Genomic DNA, 20,566 nt, shown 5'->3' with positions numbered 1-20,566 from the left:
AAAAATGATTTTTAACTACTTTTGTATCCGCTACAAACAGTGACTACGAGAATACTCTTGGAGCGTCCTATCGCGTTAGCTACAGAACTTCTAAAACTGGAAAACCTCATTCAATAGCTGAAGATTTAGTGCGACCATGTATAAATGATGTAATACAGTGCATACTTGGAGAATCGTTCACAAAAAAAGTCATTATGGTACCATTGTTCACCAATACGATCAACCGCCGGATTAAAGACATGGCAAATTATGTCGAAAATGAAATTTTGGAAAGAGTTCGTGCCAGTCCTTCTATTGCAATTCAACTTGACGAATCGACTGATATTGCCAATTGAGCCATTTTATTACTTTTCGTCCGTTATATTAATGAGGAGTCTGTAGAAGAGGAGCTACTATTCTGCAGACCCTTAAAAGAGAGAACTACGGGAGGAGATATATTTAAGTTAACCGACGAATACTTTCCCGAAAATTCAATAGACTGGACTCGCTGTGTAGGCATTTGTTCAGATGATGCGAAATTTATGACAGGGTGTTACGGTGGGTTTGTTGCCAAGGTCAAATTGGTAGCGCCGAACGCTTCTTGGACACATTGTTGCATTCATAGACAGGCTCTTGTTTCTAAACGCATGCCCGATGGATTGAAATGTGTGCTGGACGATGCAGTGGAAATAATTAATTTTATTAAGCCTCGCCCTACAAATTCCCGCATCTTTCCAGTGCATTGTGAGAAAATGGGAAGCATTTATAAGTGTTTATTGTTTCACACTTTAGTTAGGTGGCTATCTCGAGGTAGAACTATTTCCAGACTGTATGAGCTTAAGGTATATGTAGGGGGAGACCCGGGCAAAACGAATAACTCGGGCAAAGAGAATAATACATATTTCTTAGAAACGCCAACAGTTAGAGCTTTCTGCTATGTTAGGGAAGAATCCCAACCACATTTTACTGCTGGAACTGACTTGTCGTCATTCTAGCTAGTGAGAGAAGAAGTCAGCGTGTGTTTGAAGAAAATTGATTGCTTTCTTAAAATATTTCTAGGTAAGAGAAACAAATGTACAATACACAATACTGCAGAAACTTTTTGTTATGTGATAGTAATATATAGGCGATACGATTACTTCTAAAGCGCCGTACTTACGAATAAGATTATTGACGTTTATGTTTGTATTCCCTTAAATGAAAAGCGAAATGGCGTCTGCGGGCAAAGTGAATAGGACAAAGTGGATAACTTATCCGCTTTGCCCTCCCACCTTTATTTGACTATATGTTAGCTGTATTTTTGTATGTATTTGTCTATTGTAATAAAGCGTGTTAGGTCATTTTACATAGTGGAGGCATGAAGTCACACTAATTAAATTATAAATCAGCAACACTGATCTTAATTTTTACTTAAAAAGGTCGTAATGTGTTTTCAGATGGTTTAATTTTTCAAGAGGAAGCTTGAACAAACCAAATGGTCTGAAGAAGCCATGAAGAAAGCAGTTGAAGATATAAAATCTTCCAATCATTGGTTCTGCTATCTGGCCATACAACCATAATGTGTTTGTTGATGAAGATATTGCTCCAGATCAACTTACAGATCGCCCACTTGAGATAGAAATCAGCGAAACGACAGCTGGCTCAGATTTAACAAATTCTGCGGTGCCAGCTTCTTCAGCGGCTGAAGAAACAGTTAATGCTAACTCAGAATCAACCACCTCTGTGATGTCGTTATCTTCAGAGATTGAAGGAATATTCTATACATCAATTACACTCAGATTTTCAGTTCCGGTTACACCAAAACCCTCAACATCGTCAGCAAGAGAATCCAAATCAGTTCTTTTGATTTAGACCAGTGCCAAAAGTGGATGCTCGAAAGATACGAGGTAAACGAAGAACATGTCGGCGCTCTGAAGTTCTTACATCTATACCGATTAAAAACGTTGAAAGAGAACTAACTTATGGGCAGGAGCAAAAGCAGAGGAAATCCAAGTCTTCAGTGCTAGTGAAACGTCGAGTTGTTCAAATTTGTATTTTGTACTAATCTAACGTGCTGTAACGGGCTGTAAATAACATTTCCTATCGTCTAATATAACTCATTAACATCGTGTTTATATGTTGATTTAATTTTATTATCAGTGAATAAAAATTAAATATAAATGTGAAAATGTTATAGGGATATTCACTTTGCCCGGGTTAATTATTCGCTTTGCCGGTATACCCGGGCAAAGCGAATAATTAACTATATTTTCTTTCTCAAATCATATCACTTTCCGTAGGTACGAGGAACGAATTGCTTTTTTTTATATATGTGGACAACATGTGTCACAACCAATGTCATGAAGATTTTATTTCGGGAGCACCAAAATATAGCCTGTGGCATTGTTTGTTCTTAGCTTATCCGCTTTACCCGGGTTTCCCATACACCTTTACATACAACAAATTTTGTTTTGCATAATTTTGCTCTGTAAAATTTTTGTACAATTGAGAATGGTACCAGAAGGAGGATGAAGTGAATAGATCCCTTAAAATTATGTCTAAATTTATAAAAATTATTTTGCTCATAATTTTGACATACGAATTGAAACATGATAGCTCATGCAGTTTTTTAAGATAGAGCCACAGTTTCTTGACTGTTTTATAGCTAAAACTGTACAGTACTTTAGTGCCTGATATATAGCTATTTTTTATTTTCTTTTACATTAAATAAATATTATCATATATGTAACTTATACTAATGTTTTATGTTGCATAAATCATGTAAAATATCCATAGATAATTATCAACTATATTAATATTATTTTACTCATTGTCAGGCACTAGAGGACATTTCAAGCTTCAAAATGACATCAATATCTTCTTGGTATCACAATATTTGGCTGAACTATCACGTTTAAAAGAATTAAATATTCAAAAATTACTATTTACAGGAAATGAGCCACAAACTTTCAGAGCCTAGAAGACTCCATCATCATATGTCACCCTTTAAGAAGCTTCATGTCGGTCCAGTTTCAGCTTCTTTCTGCCTCTCAAATACCTTCTCCTTGTCTTAACTTCGGGTGTTGAATATTTTTTTTGGCATTTTTGTCCTTATTTTCCATTGATGCAACAAATCCTGCGATGGTGTTTGTCCCAGGGTTTATGCCCATCCTTCTCAGAATTTTAATTTCTAGGTTAAGAGTCTTATTAAATTGACGTACAACATCACTGACACACAAATTTACAGTTTTATGACTAACAGTAAAAGATTATAAATTACCTCATTATGTAAAAACGTGTTTTCAATCTAATGATCATTTCCTGATATTTATGCATCAATTTTGGGACTAGAAAGAAGTTTATTTTACAAGCAATGCTGGACGAGGGGATTGACAGCCACGAGGATCACTCCAAAAGTAATCCACAATATTTATTTGAAAATTACATTTTTATCCTACAGCTTTGCTATTTTCATAGAATGTAGATACATCCTTCATGAACAATTCGTCACTTTCCCACATAATCCCCGCACTTTTCAACTGCCTTATGCTACCTTGGAATGAGGGTCTGTATAGCCTACCTGCACGATAAATGTCTGGACCAACACGTCTGAGCCACTCTTCAGTAGCGTGCACAAGGGAGTCATCATCTTCAAACCTCGTTCCTTCAGTTTACCAAAGAGATGATAATCGCATGGTGCCAGATCAGGACTGTAAAGCGGATGTTTCAGTGTTGTCCATCCAAGTTTTCTGATCTGGTCAGTGGTCTTGTGATTGACATGTTGCCATGCGATGTCGTGCAATAGCAGAACATTCTGCTTCTCCCGATGTGGTCGAACACGACTGAGCCGAGTTGAAGTTTCTTTAGAGTTGTCACATATGCATCAGAATTAATGGTGGTTCCGTTTGGCATAATGTCCACAAGCAAGAATCCTTCTGAGTCGAAAACATAGTAGTCATAACATTTCCTGTCAAAGGAGCAGTTTTGAATTTCTTTTCTTCGGTGAATTTGCATGATGCCACTCCATTGTCTGCCTCTTTATCTCCGACCAAAATCTTGGAGCCATGTTTCATCTCCTGTCACAATTCTTGCAGGAAATTCATCTCCAACATTCTCATACTTGTCCAAAAGTTCGCTGCGCACTGTTTTTCTGGTTTCTTTGTGGGCTTCTGTTAACATCCTGGTACAAACCATTTTTAATCCCAACTGTTTCAATACTCTGCACACAATTGCTTCTTCTATTCCAACTTGGAGTGACAATTCTTTCACTGTTACGCGTTTGCAGCCACAGCCATGTTGTTAAAGCGCTGCACGATGTCAGGTCTTCGTGCAGTGCAGGGTCGTCCACTGCAAGGAGTATCCCGAATATTGGCGTGCCTTCTTTTTTACAAGATAATCTGCTTGCCCACCGACTAACCGTACTATGATCGACAGCTGCATTTCCATACACCTTTTTTAACCTCTTGTGAATGTTTCCAACTGTCTCGTTCCCACAGCACAGGAACTCGATAACAGCACCTTGCTTCTGACGAATGTCAAGTACAGCAGCCAACTTGAAGTGCCATCATGGCGCCACTCACAGGAACGACTTAAATTAATTTGAATACAAGGGGGAAGGATGTATCTATGACCTCTATAAATTGTGTAGGTTCAGAATAAAAAATAAATTTAAAAAAATGTTGTGCATTACTTCTGGAGTAATCTTCGTAGAAGAGACCGTGGCTGATGACGGAGAATTTTGGAGAATGGGACTTATATGGTAAACTATAAGGCATAAATCGAAAATTCTTATAACAAATTATAGGGGAGAAAATTCTCTATTAAAATAGTTACATTTTGAAAATTCTAATTTTTCATAAGTTTTTGCGTTTTGTGGGTGTAAGACCTTAAAGATGAAGTTAACGTTTTTCTCACCAGACATGCCTTTCACCAAGCAAAGTGAATGGAAGATGAAATCTGGCTTCAGACTTTAGCTTATTTGGCAGACATTTTCTAAAAAATTAACGTTTATTTTGTGCAAGACCGTATCGAATCATTCATTATAAAACTTTATTTTTGGGAAATATGTTTCAATAGGAATCAAACCGAGTGCTTTGATACCCTTCACGACTTCCTGGTGGAAAATCGTCTTTCTTTGCACGAAAATGTCAAGAACATGGTTAAAGAACATTTGAAGGGACTTTGGAAAAACCTTCAGAGAACATTCCCTGCTATGTCGAATAATAACAATTGGGTTCGCAATCCCTTCGAAGAGTCAACAATTTCAGAATCCACATTAAGCTTAGATTAAAAAGAGCGGCTTCTTGAAATTTCCACTGATTTTCAGTTACAGAAAAGTTATAAATCTTTGTCATTAATTGGTTTTTGGTTGAGTTTAAAGGAGTACCCAATGTTAGCGAATAAAGCCCTAACGGCTTTATTGCCCTTTTCATCGACACATTTTTGCGAAAAGTCGTTTTTTCATATGCCTATTTAAAAAATAAATACAGAAACAGACTTTGTGCTGAAAGTGATTTGAGACTTATTTAACTTCTATGGTTCTTGACTTCAAAACTCTGTGCCATGAAAGCAGACGCAACCTTCTCACTGAATTCCAAGGAAGAGGTGAGTAATTACAATGAAAACTTGTATTTATTATTGCAACTAGGCCTGCACGTTGTGTAACTTTTAAGCCGTAACTAGAGTAAATATAGGTTTTAACCGTTAAGGATTAAGTTAATTTAAGGTTATTAAACCTTTTGCTTGGAATTAAATTTTTAATGCATGTCTACTGTATATATATATATATTTAAAAGTCAGTGGTTACCGAACTCGGATCGTTGTGGAATGGGTTCGCGAGTCTAAAAAGTTTGGGAACCACTGCTCTAATTATTCATATATTTAGGTTATATTACTGGTTTAATGGCGTCAATTAAAAATTTGGAAATTGATGGGATTTATTAGCTGTTTTCTCATGAAAGTGATGGCGGCCGAACAGGCCTAATTAATTTGGCCCATAGCAAGGTTTCTGTTCCTTTGGCCAAAACACGTATTTGAAGAAAATTATTACCCGTAAAATGTACTTCAAATCTATTTTTTTTTATTAATCTAGTGCCCATCACGAAATTACCTACCCTATTTTGATTTTAAGTCTAACATGGGAAAAAAAGAGAATTAAATACAGGAAATACCGGTGCAATCGGCTTATTGCAGCCGCCAAAATGTTGAGGAAGCAGAAAGTATGTAGCTATAAAGATGCACAACAAATGGATATGTCAAGGAGTTCACTCAAAAATTTCATGAGAAGAAATGATAGTAATGGAAATCAGACTCCAAAATTGGGAAGGCTTTTTACTCTTACGTCTTATATGGAAATACGACAATATATTAATTATAGTACGAGGGTGGATCGGAAAGTAATGCACAATAATTAAAAAAAAAAAAACTTTTAATAGGTAAACAAGAATAAAACATACACAAATGAACTCACATCATTTAGCTACTTTTCTACATAGGCGCCAAGTTTATCAACACATTTCTCCCATCATGGTACCAGTTTCAGTATACCCTGTTCATAGAAGTCCGTTCAGTTGGAATATAGTCATCTGCGGACAGTTGATTGCACTTCCGCATCGGTCGCAAAGCGATGACTGGCCAGAAATTTCTTCATGGGATCAAACAGATGGAAGTCCGACGGTGCAAGGTCTGTACTGTATGGTGGATGATGGAGTAACTCCCAACCAAATGTGTTGATTTTCTCACATACAGAAGCCGCAACATGGGAGCGAGCATTTTACCAACGTTTGAATGTCGGCTGCAGCGTTCACAGTGGTCCCGTGTTTAGCAAAGTCCACCAACAAAACACCATGCTTATCCTAGAACACTGTCAAAAGCACTTAGCTGATTGCGTCACTTTCAATTTTTTCTTTACTGGGAAGCAGCATGTTTCCACTCCATAGAGGCTTGCTTTGTTTCGGCTGTGTAGTGGTACGCCCAGGTCTCATCACCAGTGACAATTGCTTCCAGAAAGTCATGTCCTTCTGCAGCGTACCGCCACTACGTCAGGTTCTTAGGCACCCAGCGGGCACTACCGTCTTTTTAGAAGATTCGCGGGCAAAATAGCGTCACTCTGTTACGTCACAAGGGCGCGGTTCGAGAACTTCTAAAATGAACATGAAACGTCCAAATCGCGGTCATTGGTCATTTGGTCATTAGGCATGGGTCATCATCATTAGTCGTTCGTCATTCGTCATTAGTAGGGAAAGGAAGTTCATGCCTTTTTTCATATTTGTTCTCTACCGTTGTGTGAATATGCTGAAAGATTATCTACATGAATCACAAATTTCTGAATATTTTGCCTTTATTTATAAAAGCATCATATTTTAACATTTATGCAGGAAAACTGCATATTATCTTTGTTTGTCTTTCACTCATTTTTAAAAGAGTGTAGACTAACCTCGTAAACGCGACTAATTTAGGTTTATGAATTTTGAACGTAACGATGACGCCCTCATAGGGAGCCTCTGAAGTTAGCAATTGGTATTCCTTTACAGCAGTCTTTAGCATATTTCGACAGAACAATATTCAGTTTAACATCAGTTCCAGGAAATGTAGGAGATAAAGCGAACGAGTTAACAGCAAATATTCTTTCCAAAACCCCTGGCGATTATAGACTAAAAGAAATTCAAGATATTCTCGAAGGAAAAACACCCCAAAAACGAATAAAATTTTCTGTAGCACAACTCACAGCTTTTGTGACGTAGGACGAAGATTTTCGTGCTACAAAGCTATGCTGAGAGAGAACAGGCGAAGAATGACAACAGAAAACATGCGTCACTGCTTAGTTGTGAACTGTAACAGCATAAATGGAGCATTCGGCAATGAGGCAAGCACTTCAAAATCCATAGACTAAACGTAAGTTACCCTGCTTATTCTATTAAAATAATCTCAGACTGATAATGCATATTTTGTAGCATATTTATCTATTTGTACGGCATAAATGCATACATATTCTTCACGTTTTTAGGGCATGAACTTTCTTTCTCTGGTCATTAGACAGCGGTCATGCAACAGCGTTCGTAACTTCCCGACATCCAGAAAGATGGCAGAAAATAGCATCCTCTCAGAATAGTACCAGGTTTCGCCCTACAGAAACTATAAGTAAAACTACTATGCAATTCTTATACCTTACAATTAGCAGCCATTATGATACTTCAGAAATAATATTTCAATTTCAATACTCTATATTTATCTGTTCTAATTTGATATTTTGTTATTAAATTTAGTAATAGTGAATATTTAAACTTGTGATTATTTCGAAAGCCTGAGATCACATTCTAAATAAGGACTCCCTCCTATCCTTAAGCACGTGTAGTATACAGGGTGTTTAAAAATAAGGAGCATAATTTCAGGTATGTATTTCCCACATGTAGACAATCAAAATAGTTCATTACAACATGTGTCCGGAAATGTTTCATTTCCGAGTTATGGCTTTCATAATATTGAAATTCACCGGAACGTTTTTCTTTCCGCAGGTCGTTGTCATTACAGAAGATGTTCAAAATGTCCACCTCCTGATTGAATACAGACCTCACATCGATGTCTCATTGACCTGCGAACACGATCCCAAACTCCAGGAGTATTGCGTATGTCCTCGGAACATGCCACAATTCGATTCCGAAGGGATTCCAAATCAGGCACCGGAGACGAATAAACCAATGATTTTAAATGGCCCCACAAGTAGAAATCGAGAGGGTTCAGATCAGGTGAGCGTGAAGGCCAAGCAATTGGGCCACCTCTACCTATCCATCGATCAGGAAACCTTCGATCCAAGTACCGGCGAGCCGTACGACTGAAGTGTGCAGGAGCGCCATCATGCAAGAAGTGAATGTGTTGACGATTGATCAGTGGAGTGTCTTGTGTACGCCTGCCCCGTAAGTCTGTTTACAAGTATATAGGGTCCAACTAATCGATCACCAATGATACCGGCCCACATGTTGAGGGAGAACCGTACCTGGTGATGAGATGGAACAGTTGCACGTGGGTTTTCATACGCCCATACATGCTGATTGTGGAAATTTGTTATGCCATCTCGTGTGAACTGTGCTTCATCTGTAAATAATACTAAGGCAGGAAAGTTCTGATTTACACCATACTGCTGCAAGAACCACTGACAGAACCTAACTCGTGCAGGGTAATCTGCTGGTGACAGGGCCTGTACACGTTGCAAATGATAAGGATACAATTGATACTCTTTCAACAGTCTCCGACAGTCGTATGAGGAACATTGACTTGCAACGCTACCCTTCGTGTGCTGACAGAAGGAGTCATGTTCACAGCCTCCAGAATCTCCTCCTGTACTTCTGGAGTTGTAGATCTTGGTCGTCCCCTTCCCAAACCAGGAGAGTTAAATTTTCCATACTCGCACAGACGATAATGGAGACGTACAAATGTCTTCCGATCTGGACATTGTCGCTGTGGGTACCTCTCCTGGTACAAACGACGAGCCAGCGCAGCATTGCCGTCCGTCTTACCGTACATGAATTGTATCTCTGCCAGCTCTTGATTTGAATGCATGTCGCACAGTCTTACGCCTACACAACACTGAATGTAACCTTCGCCTCGGAATGAACTGTCAGAGTGTCCTCTTAATGTCTCCTTTGACGGCAACGACCTGCGGAAAGAAAAACGTTCCGGTGAATTTGAATGTTGTGAAGGCCATAACTCGGAAATAAAGCATTTCCGGACACATGTTGTAATGAACTATTTTGATTGTCTACATGTGGGAAATACGTAGCTGAAATTATGCCCCGTATTTTTAGACACCCTGTACATATCATGTCAGAGAGTCAGGAAATACAATGCAGTGTCTAGTTCGTTTGTGTTGTCTTGATAAATTCGATGCTATGCCAAAAAGAGCAGAACAAAATCTTTTAGTTTTCGTAAGTGGGATATAACTAGCGATTTTCTCAAAGATAAGCCATCCGCCCTTCTCGTAGGAGGGGGCACGACAGAAGTTTGTTCAAATCCTTGAAAAGTCACTACCGCTCAGCAGCAACCAAATGGATGCACCGCATTCCTAGTCAAAATTTCTCGGAACAGCGCTTTAATCCCCTTTTTGCGAAGCTTGGAATGCAGCAGCTTATGTTATGTCTGCCATCAAGGGTTTCGCATGCACCAGTGTCATGTCCTTTTCAGAGGAAGCTGTTCCAAAGAAACCATTTTCTCGTTCATAACTCTTTGAATCCACTGCTGAAGAAACTAACCAATGAAATGGAGATCCTGCAATTACAGACAGATCAACAGCTGGACTTGCGAAGATGACTGATCCACAAGAATCTGATCAAAGTCCCCCAGAAAATTCGCAAAAAAGACCTTTCTGATCCTCCAGAAAATTTAGACTAGTTCGTGCCATTCTTAACTCACCCAACAAAAAAACAAAACTTGTGTACGTAAAAAATAACTGCACACGTCACTCCACCTTACTTCGCAAGAGCATATCAACGAGATATGATCTAAGAAATCCTCTGCAGTTAACATTAGACCTAAAGGAAAGAATACACCTAGATCCAAAATAAGGGTGAAGCAAAGAGCAACATCGTAGGCTCCATCACATGAAGACGAACGTGGTTTCTGCCTACTGAATTATTATTCAAAGAAATCCAGTTGAAAGGGGAGTGGATCCGATGCCAGATGTGCGACGTGTGGTATCACGAGTTGTGCGTAAGTGCCAGAGAAAGAAAACAGTTTGTTTGTGGCAAATGCCTGTGATCGAAATTGTACTTGACCACGTTCAGAATTGTACCTCCTGTGGTACGTTTTCGAACGTTTTTTTTTTGTTTGTTGAAACATTTGCAACTATGGACAATGTAAATTTTCTTTATTTCTTATATTGGTGTGGAACGACAACTAGGTTTTGAACTTTGTATTCGCAACAAATTTAGAAATTGCTTATGCTTATTTTGCCTTTAAAACATAAATATGTGTTTACTATTCGAAATTGTACCCTCTTACCCTATAGACTGTCCTAGGAGACATTTTGATCGTGAAAGAAGATACGCATTCCGCTCCATGAAAATAGGTTCGCGTCAATTCTTGTTTTCCTAATTGATGCAGATTCTTTTATTTGAGGCCGGGTTGATTATTTTACAGTAATATTTATCCTAAAAGACAGCATTACAAATTTTATTGGAAAAAACTAAGTTACCAACCTTAATTGTTTTAAGAACACACCGAAGAGCCTTATTTTTCAAAGGAATGTGGTCTATTTTTTAAGGTAATGCAAAAAATCTCATATTGGCGAGGCAGTAAAAACGCTCAGTGGAATGTCTTTAGAATATCGATCGTGTGGCGCCTTATAATTTTTTAAAAATTTCAATATAGGCTAGAAGAGAGCTGTGAGGCAGTAGGTTTTAATGTGAACAAGTGATGGATACCACATGCTGCACTATCCCGTTGATTCTGACTCAAAAAGATGTACTACATGTATTTTAGAAGTGGTTAGTACATGTTAAGAAGTGTACCGCATTTTAAGGAATCTACTTTGAGAAGAAAATTTCATCAAACCTAAATTTGATTCTGACGAATAAAAAAATTCGCAGAATTGTTATTAATCTCTCGTATGTTTTTGATACTGTAATTGTGACAACGATTATGATTCCTATGGTGTTGGTTATGGCGGTGAACATGCTGACATGATGATGAAGATGATGATTATTAGTATTATTATTTTTCTATAAGTAATGTGTGACATTTTGGATTTTAGAAATGAAATTTCTGTAATTGCGCAGAACATAAAAGGAACAAAATTTAGCTCTGAATTTCCTTCCTGTTTGTGCCATATGATAAGCTAAACTGTTATGGTTTGCAAAAATTCAATCAGTATATTATATCGGCTACAATAAGCTACATATATGTAGAACTAATGGGAGAGTGTGTTGAAGTACATATTCATACATCACATTACCCCTTAAAGTCATCAGTCATGTTCTTCTCCAAATTAAATTCATGTTTCTTCTCTTCTCTCGTCTCAGCAGAACCTGTAGGACAGATGAAACATTGTTCTATTCACTTTGAAACATAATATATGGACATTGAAAATTCATACACGAATATACAGAGCGTTCGCCATGAAATAGTTTTCGCTCAGGATGCCATCGATCTTTTACTGTTACACATGGAACGTGATTACCTAGAACATAGCGTGTACATTTCCTTGGATTAAGAGAGGTAAGGTTTTGTATTGCGTAGTGTGGACAGATAACACAGACTGAAGGGACATCAAGGTTAGAGCATTAGTATACAGTTGACTTTCATTTAGTGTAGTTTTACCCTCCCATACATCAATTTATTCTACGCAGTTACAAAAGAACGGAATTGTTCCGAAACAAGCAAGACATATTGAGAAAGTACGAGATATCAACTTCGTAACACTCATTATTTCAGTGTGCCTCTTCATCATCTCTTTACGACCCACGTCGCCTTCTATTGTAGAGAGGGACTCTAGAACACAGTTAACCTGAAACTACTTGCCTCTCTGCCATCGGGCACTATGTTTCTCTCCCTGAACGTGATTAAATATCTTGCGTCCTGAAAGCGGCATCTTTGACTATCGGCGGCTGTTCTCTCATACACCACTTACGGAAACAACGGTGTTTCGAGAAACCACAAATAAAATTAATTAAAACGGTATTCATTCAGCCAAATGAAGAAGGGAAATTGCGAAAATGTCTGCCTACTCATTACGAATAGTTTGGTACCTACTTAAAAATGGCGACGTTCAGTGTTCGAGAACAGAACTACGTCTATCACTACGAATGTGTGGATCACTCAATAATGTGACCTAGCTTCCAATGACCTTCACCTTTGGGGAACTTTAAAAGATGAAATGTATAAAAATAATCTACAGAGGAGCTTAAGAATAGCACCTGAGAACACAACGTTTCCATTTTTCAAAGAAAATTCAGCGAGTGACAAGTAATTTCATAGGAAAGTGCCAAAAAAGTTTGAAAAAAGAAGGCTGGAAGTTTTAGGGCCTTTCTTAACTTGTGTGAGTAAATTACCTTTCAGCTGCTTATAGAAAGATGCCAAAAAAGTTTGAAAAGAGAATGCAGAAAGTTTTAGGACCTTTCTTAATTTGTGTGACTAAATTACCTATCAGCTGCTTACATTTAATAATATTTCACATTAATAGTTTGTGGTTTTCTAAACGGCAACACTGCTATGCATTTACAATAGTTGATTGTGAATGCTCACATTTAAATACATTTATTTTAACATTACAGTGGAACTCCACAAATGGTCCGTGTGCGAGACGAGGTACGAACGCTGTCTTTCTACGGAATACTGCGGACATTGGTAAACATAAGGGCTGTACAATGTTTTTATGGCGTGCGGACCGAAACATAAATAATTAACGTATGTAATTTTAAATAATATATTGTAGTATATGCAAAATATATAACAAAACAAATTCGTGATTAAGTATAATATATACGTGATACATCTGAAACATAACGTCGGCTGGCGATCAAAACCTCGTAACTCCAAAATTGAAATTTTACAGGAGAAAGAAATAATGTTGCTGTGACCATGTTTTTAAAGCAAAATCGATGTGGTTTTGAATTTAGCAACCGAAATGTGATACATTAAATGTACGATAACAGTATATACTGTAAATTTTATACATTTGTGTGTGGTGGAGTTACGGGTTTTTGTTACTAGTTAGGACTTTGGATTTACGTGGTTTTTAATAAATGAACATACTTCTTTCGTATACTCTATGTTCTTTTAAGTGATCTCAATAGTTTTCCACAACTACATGGATGCCAAATTAGTAAGTGACTACACTGAAGTGGAATACAGGCATGTTTGTATATTTTATGACAAATTTAACGACGATAAAAATGAATACAAACTTTACAGATAACCATTATACAAACTGTTAAAAAAAATTAACATAAACGATGTAAAGACAATTTTAATTTTTAATTTCCCAATTTTATAAATATTTCTGTTGTTCGTTGTGTTGGGATTTATACAAAATTATATACTTTCCACTAAACTGGAAGAAAGTGTATACTGGCGTTTTGCAGGAAGTCGTAGAATACATTGAAATCATGGGGCATAATTTTATTTATTTACTGCAAGTAGGTGAGTATTTGTACAAAGCTGTGGTAAAGACACATTTTCTCTGTTCTTTGGCATCCTTTTAGAAATAATGTCCAATGCACAATTCAAGTTCAATTTGTATTCAATAATTATTCCCGAATTGTCGGCGACAGTTGGGTCTCCTGCTTTTGAAATAAGTCCAATGGAGAAGTGCCTCGAAACATTACTACATACTTTGAAGAAGTCATGGTGAAGATATTACATGATGTATGGCTAATTTTTTGTCTGGCAGTTTTGCATGCTTCCACATACACTGTAGGTGTGTAAATTTACCAGTTGCTTAATTTTCTTTCTATTGTAGAGTGAAGAGAATCACACTTCATTTGATTGTAACCTATCTCAAGAAAATCCCGAACAATTCTCATGGTTAAGGCGATTAAATCATTTGCCAAAATACTATTTCTGTTTTGTTAAGTACATTCATCACTATACAAATTTACTTCATCTTCAGGTACATTTTTTAAAATAAAACTCACTATTATACTGGTAAATTAATAAGAATTTAGTCTATCTTCAGCTCATGCCATCGATAACAAAATACATCTTTTCATTGTGAATCAAACAGCGTAAAGTTATGCAGTTTCAGTTTCGTCTTAATGGTACAGAGCTGAGTCATAGAGAAATAAGCACAGAAGTACAGCCTGCAAGTCAATAGTCAGTGCTCTTTTAGTGTCTTTTTTTTTTGTCTGCTTCCTTAGACTTTCTTGCTTCATATTTTATAAGAATATGATACCGATACTAATATTCTTCATCATCAATATTTCCTGCATCACGAAAGCAGCACAAATGACAGTGTTGTTTTTTTAGGTGAAAATAGACTTAAATGTTGTTCCTCAATCACATACCTACATAAATATATTTATTGAGGACTGTGATTTTTTTATGTATAGAATGTCTCATATTCTTTATAGAGGGCAGCTTTACTCTGCCAATTTGGTTCAAAATATATTTTTCTGGAAGTAGTTTGGTAATGATAGAACTCCAATTTAGGCAGCTCAGAAAAAGTAGAGAAGTATTCAGTCTTAAGTCATTACCTTTTTTTTTACTATTAACAGCTTCTTTGGTTTGATGGTAGATTTAGAGTTAGCTTAGGTCCCATTTCTTACAGACACATTCCCCTATGGAAAATGTGTTAAGAAACGTGGTCTTGCAGACTTTCTGTCTTTTACTGAAAATGAAAAATAATTGGGCATAGTATAAAATCGATTTGATTCTTTTGAATCTCTCCTTCGACGCTGAACTGGAATACAATCTACAAGCCCTATTACAAACATCTTTTTTCCTCCCATGACAGATTAGTCCAGAAATTATCGAAAATTGTCTTTTGTTGATTTTCTGAAATTATTTTACAAAACCTACTTTTTGCATTACACGAATGCATCTTTCTACTTCATATCTCCATTTTTCTGCCTCATCTTTCACCAACTCCATGTGATCTAGTTCTTTCATTCGTTGTTTCTTGTTGACTATCAGTTTTCATTAGCCGCATCCTTATTTCTTATATATTAAGTTCTGCCACTCTATTGCTAATAGTAAATGAAAAAAAAAATTGTTTCATTACCATTTCAACAAACCATAACAAAATAATGTTGACTGTACCAGTGCAGCAACAATTAATTTCAAGTGTCACTCACTTCGTCCATTTATCTTCCCTCCATTTTCGTTTTCTGATTCACCTTCGTTCTAAAAGCTATTATTTTTGGCATATAGTGTTCATCACAACTACTGTCAGTGGGTTCCTCTTCACTGCTCTTATCAGCCTTAGTATTACTACTGAGTTGAACGGAGGTATTGGATATTCTGTAACAGGATTTTTTGCAATACCTCCACAGAGTGCAGACTAATTTCTAAAGTATTATGTTCTGTAACACCGAAGTTTACAGCGGAACCATAATAATGGTGTTTAATATTTATCTTGTTCTAAATAAAGAGAATGTAATTAGAGCATTTAATTATTTATTTACTCATTCATTCATTTATTATTTAATTATATATTTATTTATTCATCTTTTAGGCCTAATAAAACGCCATTTCAGTTCCCTGTATTCTGCGTATTATTTCCATACAGTGCAGGCAAAATTTCTGAACTGTTGTCTTCTGTAACACCGAAGTTTGCAGCAGATTGTCATACTGATCACTAGACAGAGTACAATATTTTTAACGTAGCATCAGTCGCAATGCCTCGTATGTCAGTTTCAGTCTGCAAATGATCAATCAGCAAGGTATTTAAAACCTCGTAATATCCCACCCAATGGAGTTCCGAGCTTTTGAGTCTGAGATTAAGAGCAGTGGAAACCTCGTGATTCCAGTCTGCTGGAGATCCGAGGTTTTGAGTCTGAGATTAAATGCTAAGGAGATACGAGGTCTTTGTAATTGGTCAGTAGATGGGTTCTGTAAGATTTGGAGTCACAATGCTTTAATAGAACATGGGAAATGTTATTTGTTGCGAGGTTATAGCAAAAAAACCGATTTTATTTGTAAATGGAGTTACGAGGTTTTGATCGCCGACCGACGATAATACAAACTTCTGGAGGAAAAATTCTCTAAATATATCTACATAATTATATCTTCATTTCAAAACTTCCCACTCTAAATAACTAGTTAATTAATTGAATTCAATTTAAACTAAAAAAAATACGTAAATTTAGATATCAAGGGGGAAGTCTTAAACAAGGCTTAATTGCATTTTAGATTTCACCTCCCACCCCCAGCCACTCTCACTTTGAAATTTCAAATGGCACCCCTATATTTTTATACTTGAATATGAAAGAGCATTCAATTCTTTATACACCACATTCATTTGTTTTCGCATCTTTTCTTTTCTATCGTCGCCTGGCAACCTGCATTTGTGTTATTGTTGATTAGAGCTGAAGAGAATAAAGCTACAAAAATTAATTGAGCATTTCTTGTAATAGTTGTGTTTGTGTATTAAATTATTTTAATAGTGTATACCCTTCAAGAGAGAACATAAATCATCCGGTCGAGGTGGGTTCCGCCAAGTTGGTGACCGGGGGATGCAATGGTGGCTCTCGTGCTTTTCTTTTCGAACATTAATCATCTTATCACCACCCAGCCCTTTTCGTTCTCTCATCTTTTTCATCGCTGTATTTCTCCTCGCCGGCCACCATTGCATGCGGAACGCCCAACATATCATCACAGCCATTTTCACCTCTTCATCCCCGCTGTTAGTTTTCGCCACGTCCGCCACCATGACGGGATTTGTTAATGCCTGGTGAGGCTGCATTTTTCTTCCTCTTCTAGTTCATATATTCATTCTTAGGTTAAGGTTCTTAGGTCTATAACTCCCGTGTCACCAGCGGGGACCTTTCCTATCTCCGTGGTCCTGTCCCACGGTTTCGAGCGCGACTTCCAACTTGTGCGGCCCGACAGGGCGCCCAGCAACTAAGCAATAGTGGACCCTTCATACTGCCCCTATATGCAAGTTTAAGTGCCGAGGCCGGACCAGACGTCAAGTACACTTACGTAGAGCCTCAATGGGGGCCCGGGGCGATTTAGACGTCCCGGTGACCGACTCTGCTCGCCGGGGCGAATATATCGCCCCGACGTGTTACCGCTGACTTATGGGTGTCGCAGTGTAATCAGCCACAAGTCCCCTGAAGCTGCGTGCTCGGATTGCTCCGGCTTTGGTGGGTGGGTAGGAGCTAGCCAAATAGTCCGGCGGTTGTGTGGTGTGGAATGGGGAGCCACGGGCTGTTATTCCCGTGGTAGGGGCATAAAACTGCGACACTCCTCTGGTGTAAGACTTGCCATTAGGTGTGTAATGACCAGTTTGACGGGTAACTTGCGTGAGGTGGGTTGCTTCGGATCGGGCTGTGGGAGGTCCCCACGGCCGGCACAGACGGAGAAGAATTTTTAGGTGTCTTTTTCTTCCGCCCCCCCCCCCGGTGACAGGCTGACGCCGACGGTTCCTTAGGGGGGGGCAGTTCAAAATGTCCTCGCGCTCTTCTTCTCCTCCCTCAGAGAAAACCAATAAGAAACAGAAGACAGGAGAATATACGACTGGTAGTCATATTGCGACGAAAACTGCTATGGACTTGGACCCTGTGAAAGTAACTGTCAAAGTGCCGCCTCCGAAGTTTATCAGTATCACCTTGGACGGAACAGAAAAGACAATGAAACACATTAGTCCATTTTACGTGAGACGCGCACTCGACGGACTCGTTGGGAAGGTCAAAAATGCAACTCGACTACCCAACGGTAGTCTCCTGATCGAGACTATATCTCCAAAACAGAGTGAGACGCTGTTGAAAGCCAAGTTGCTAGGGTCTTACCCTATTAAAGTCGAACGTCACTCCTCGCTGTACACCACACGGGGAGTAGTGCATACGGATTCTCTGGACGGTAAGTTTGATGAAGAGATCCAGCTAGAACTGGCGGAGCAGTCTATGTCCAAGGCTTACCGTTTATTACATAAGCGGGACGGACAGACTGTTCCCCTGAGCGCTGTCTTTTTGACATTCGAAAAGCCTGTCCTACCAGAATACATCCTTGGCGGGTATGAGCGTGTCCCAGTTCGTGCGTATGTGCCGAACCCAATGCGGTGTTTTAGGTGCCAACGGTTCGGACAAACGCAAAAACGTTGCACTAACGATATCGTATGTGCAAAGTGCGGCGGTGCTGACCATGGGGATTCCCCATGTGCCGGCGCCGAGCACTGTGTGAATTGTTCTGGGGACCACGCCTCCAATTCTAAAAATTGCCCGAAGCATGTGATAGAGAAGGATATTCAAGAGCTCCGAGTCCGGGAAAATATTGCGTTTTGCGAGGCGCGTAAGCGTATTTTAGATCAACAGAAAAAGGCGACGAAAAAATCCTATGCAGCAGTATTGAAAAAAGCAACAGAGGGGATTGACGCTTTCACACATACGCCACCTCTTCCAAATATACTTGGGAAGCGAATTGAGATCGCTACCGAGACGTATGTGGACGTTGCCACTCAGACTGCTGAGTCAGACGACTCGTGTGGCCTTGATATCAGACCGTACATTCCAAAAAAGATCACTGTCGTGGCGACAGAAAAAGATGCAAGGCCTGGTAGATCGCCGCGACGTCGCACTCCTTGTTCGGGTAACGGGTCGAGATCACGGTCTCGATCCCGTCCTCCATCAAGGTCACGATCAGGTGTTGGACGATCTGCGAGTAAGTCACCACGGTCGAAGGCTAAGCAGTCCCAATCAAAGGCACCAAATCATAGAAAGGATAATAAGAGAAGATCCCCTGTGAAGCCACCAACATAGTTTAGCTCCTCGTTATGACTGATATTGTGCAGTGGAATGTGAACGTTGTACGCAGCAGATGCACAGAACTACAACAATTGATCTATCATGAGAATCCTGCTATTTCATGTCTTCAGGTGAGACACCTCCGGCCTGAAAACTCCCTGAGTATCTCGGGATACTACGTTCACCGGTACGATCACCGCCAAAGTATCTTTCTCAACATTAACAGCCCACATCAATGCATAGCCGCTAGAGTAACTTTACCTTCCAGAAAGTTCGCAATACTCTCTGTTTATATGCCCCAGACACACCTTTCACAGTGCAAGAAATTGAAGACATTATCTCAGGTACCTGCTCTATCTGGTAGTGGTGGATTTCAATGCATCCCACCACTCATGGGGCTCAAATTCCGATGATGACAGAGGAAATAAAATAGCACAGGTATGTACCCGTCTAAATATTGTTACCCTGAATTCAGGGGAAGAAACACACCTCTCCTTGGCTTACGGTATATCCTTCATGATAGATATCTCCATTTGTAGCTGAGTTTTGTCCACGCATTTCGAATGGTCTGTGATTCACGACATACATGGTAGTGACCACTATCCCATTCGAATGCGTATGTCCGCGCTACGTCCTGCGAAATCTCGCTCTCCAAACTGGGTTATTATAAAGGCGGACTGGGTCGGATTTTCGGAGTCCATATCATTCGATGATAACCGACAAGAAAGTGTGGACTCCGTAGTGGAACATTTCTCAAATGTGGTTATAAAGTCTGCGGAATTATCTATCCCCTGGTCGTCCTGCAGGCCAAAACGCTTCTCTGTCCCCTGGTGGACGGATGCCTGCAGAGATGCAATCCGAGACCGCAGACATCCCTTACGCCAATTAGAGTGCCATCCGACACAAGAAAATTTTGTCCAGTTTAAACGTCTTCGACCCAAAGCTCGTCCTATTGTATGCGATGCTAAGAAGACGTCCTGGACAAACTACGTCAATTCATTCAAAAGAACGTCCCTGCTAACATCATATGGGACAAAGTCTGTCGGATAATGAGGAAACGTAGTTCTGTAATTCCGGGAAATCTGAATAATGGATTAACGACCACCAGTCCTATAGAAATTGCAGAAACATTCGCCAGCTCGTGTGCACAGATAAGCAGCTCAAATAATTATGACCCGGAATTACTGAAAATCAAAGATGCTGCGGAAAAACTAAAG

At 38.9% G+C, this 20,566-nt stretch overlaps 1 protein-coding gene across 1 annotated transcript in view; it reads right to left on the bottom strand.

The window, feature by feature from the left end:
- Positions 1-3,996: 3,996 nt before the first annotated feature.
- LOC138715736 (uncharacterized) overlaps positions 3,997-20,566 on the bottom strand; it is a 70,621-nt gene continuing 54,051 nt past the window's right edge. The window contains exons 3-4 of the mRNA XM_069848792.1: positions 11,903-11,975; positions 3,997-4,138 (exon numbers count right to left, since the gene is read on the bottom strand). Coding sequence (XP_069704893.1) covers positions 3,997-4,138; positions 11,903-11,975 — 215 coding nt within the window. The remainder of the gene's footprint in view (positions 4,139-11,902; positions 11,976-20,566) is intronic.

This window comes from Periplaneta americana, chromosome 15 (genome assembly GCF_040183065.1).
Source record: "Periplaneta americana isolate PAMFEO1 chromosome 15, P.americana_PAMFEO1_priV1, whole genome shotgun sequence".
In the NCBI taxonomy this organism is placed as follows: domain Eukaryota; kingdom Metazoa; phylum Arthropoda; class Insecta; order Blattodea; family Blattidae; genus Periplaneta; species Periplaneta americana.
This window is presented reverse-complemented; position numbering and strand designations above follow the sequence as displayed.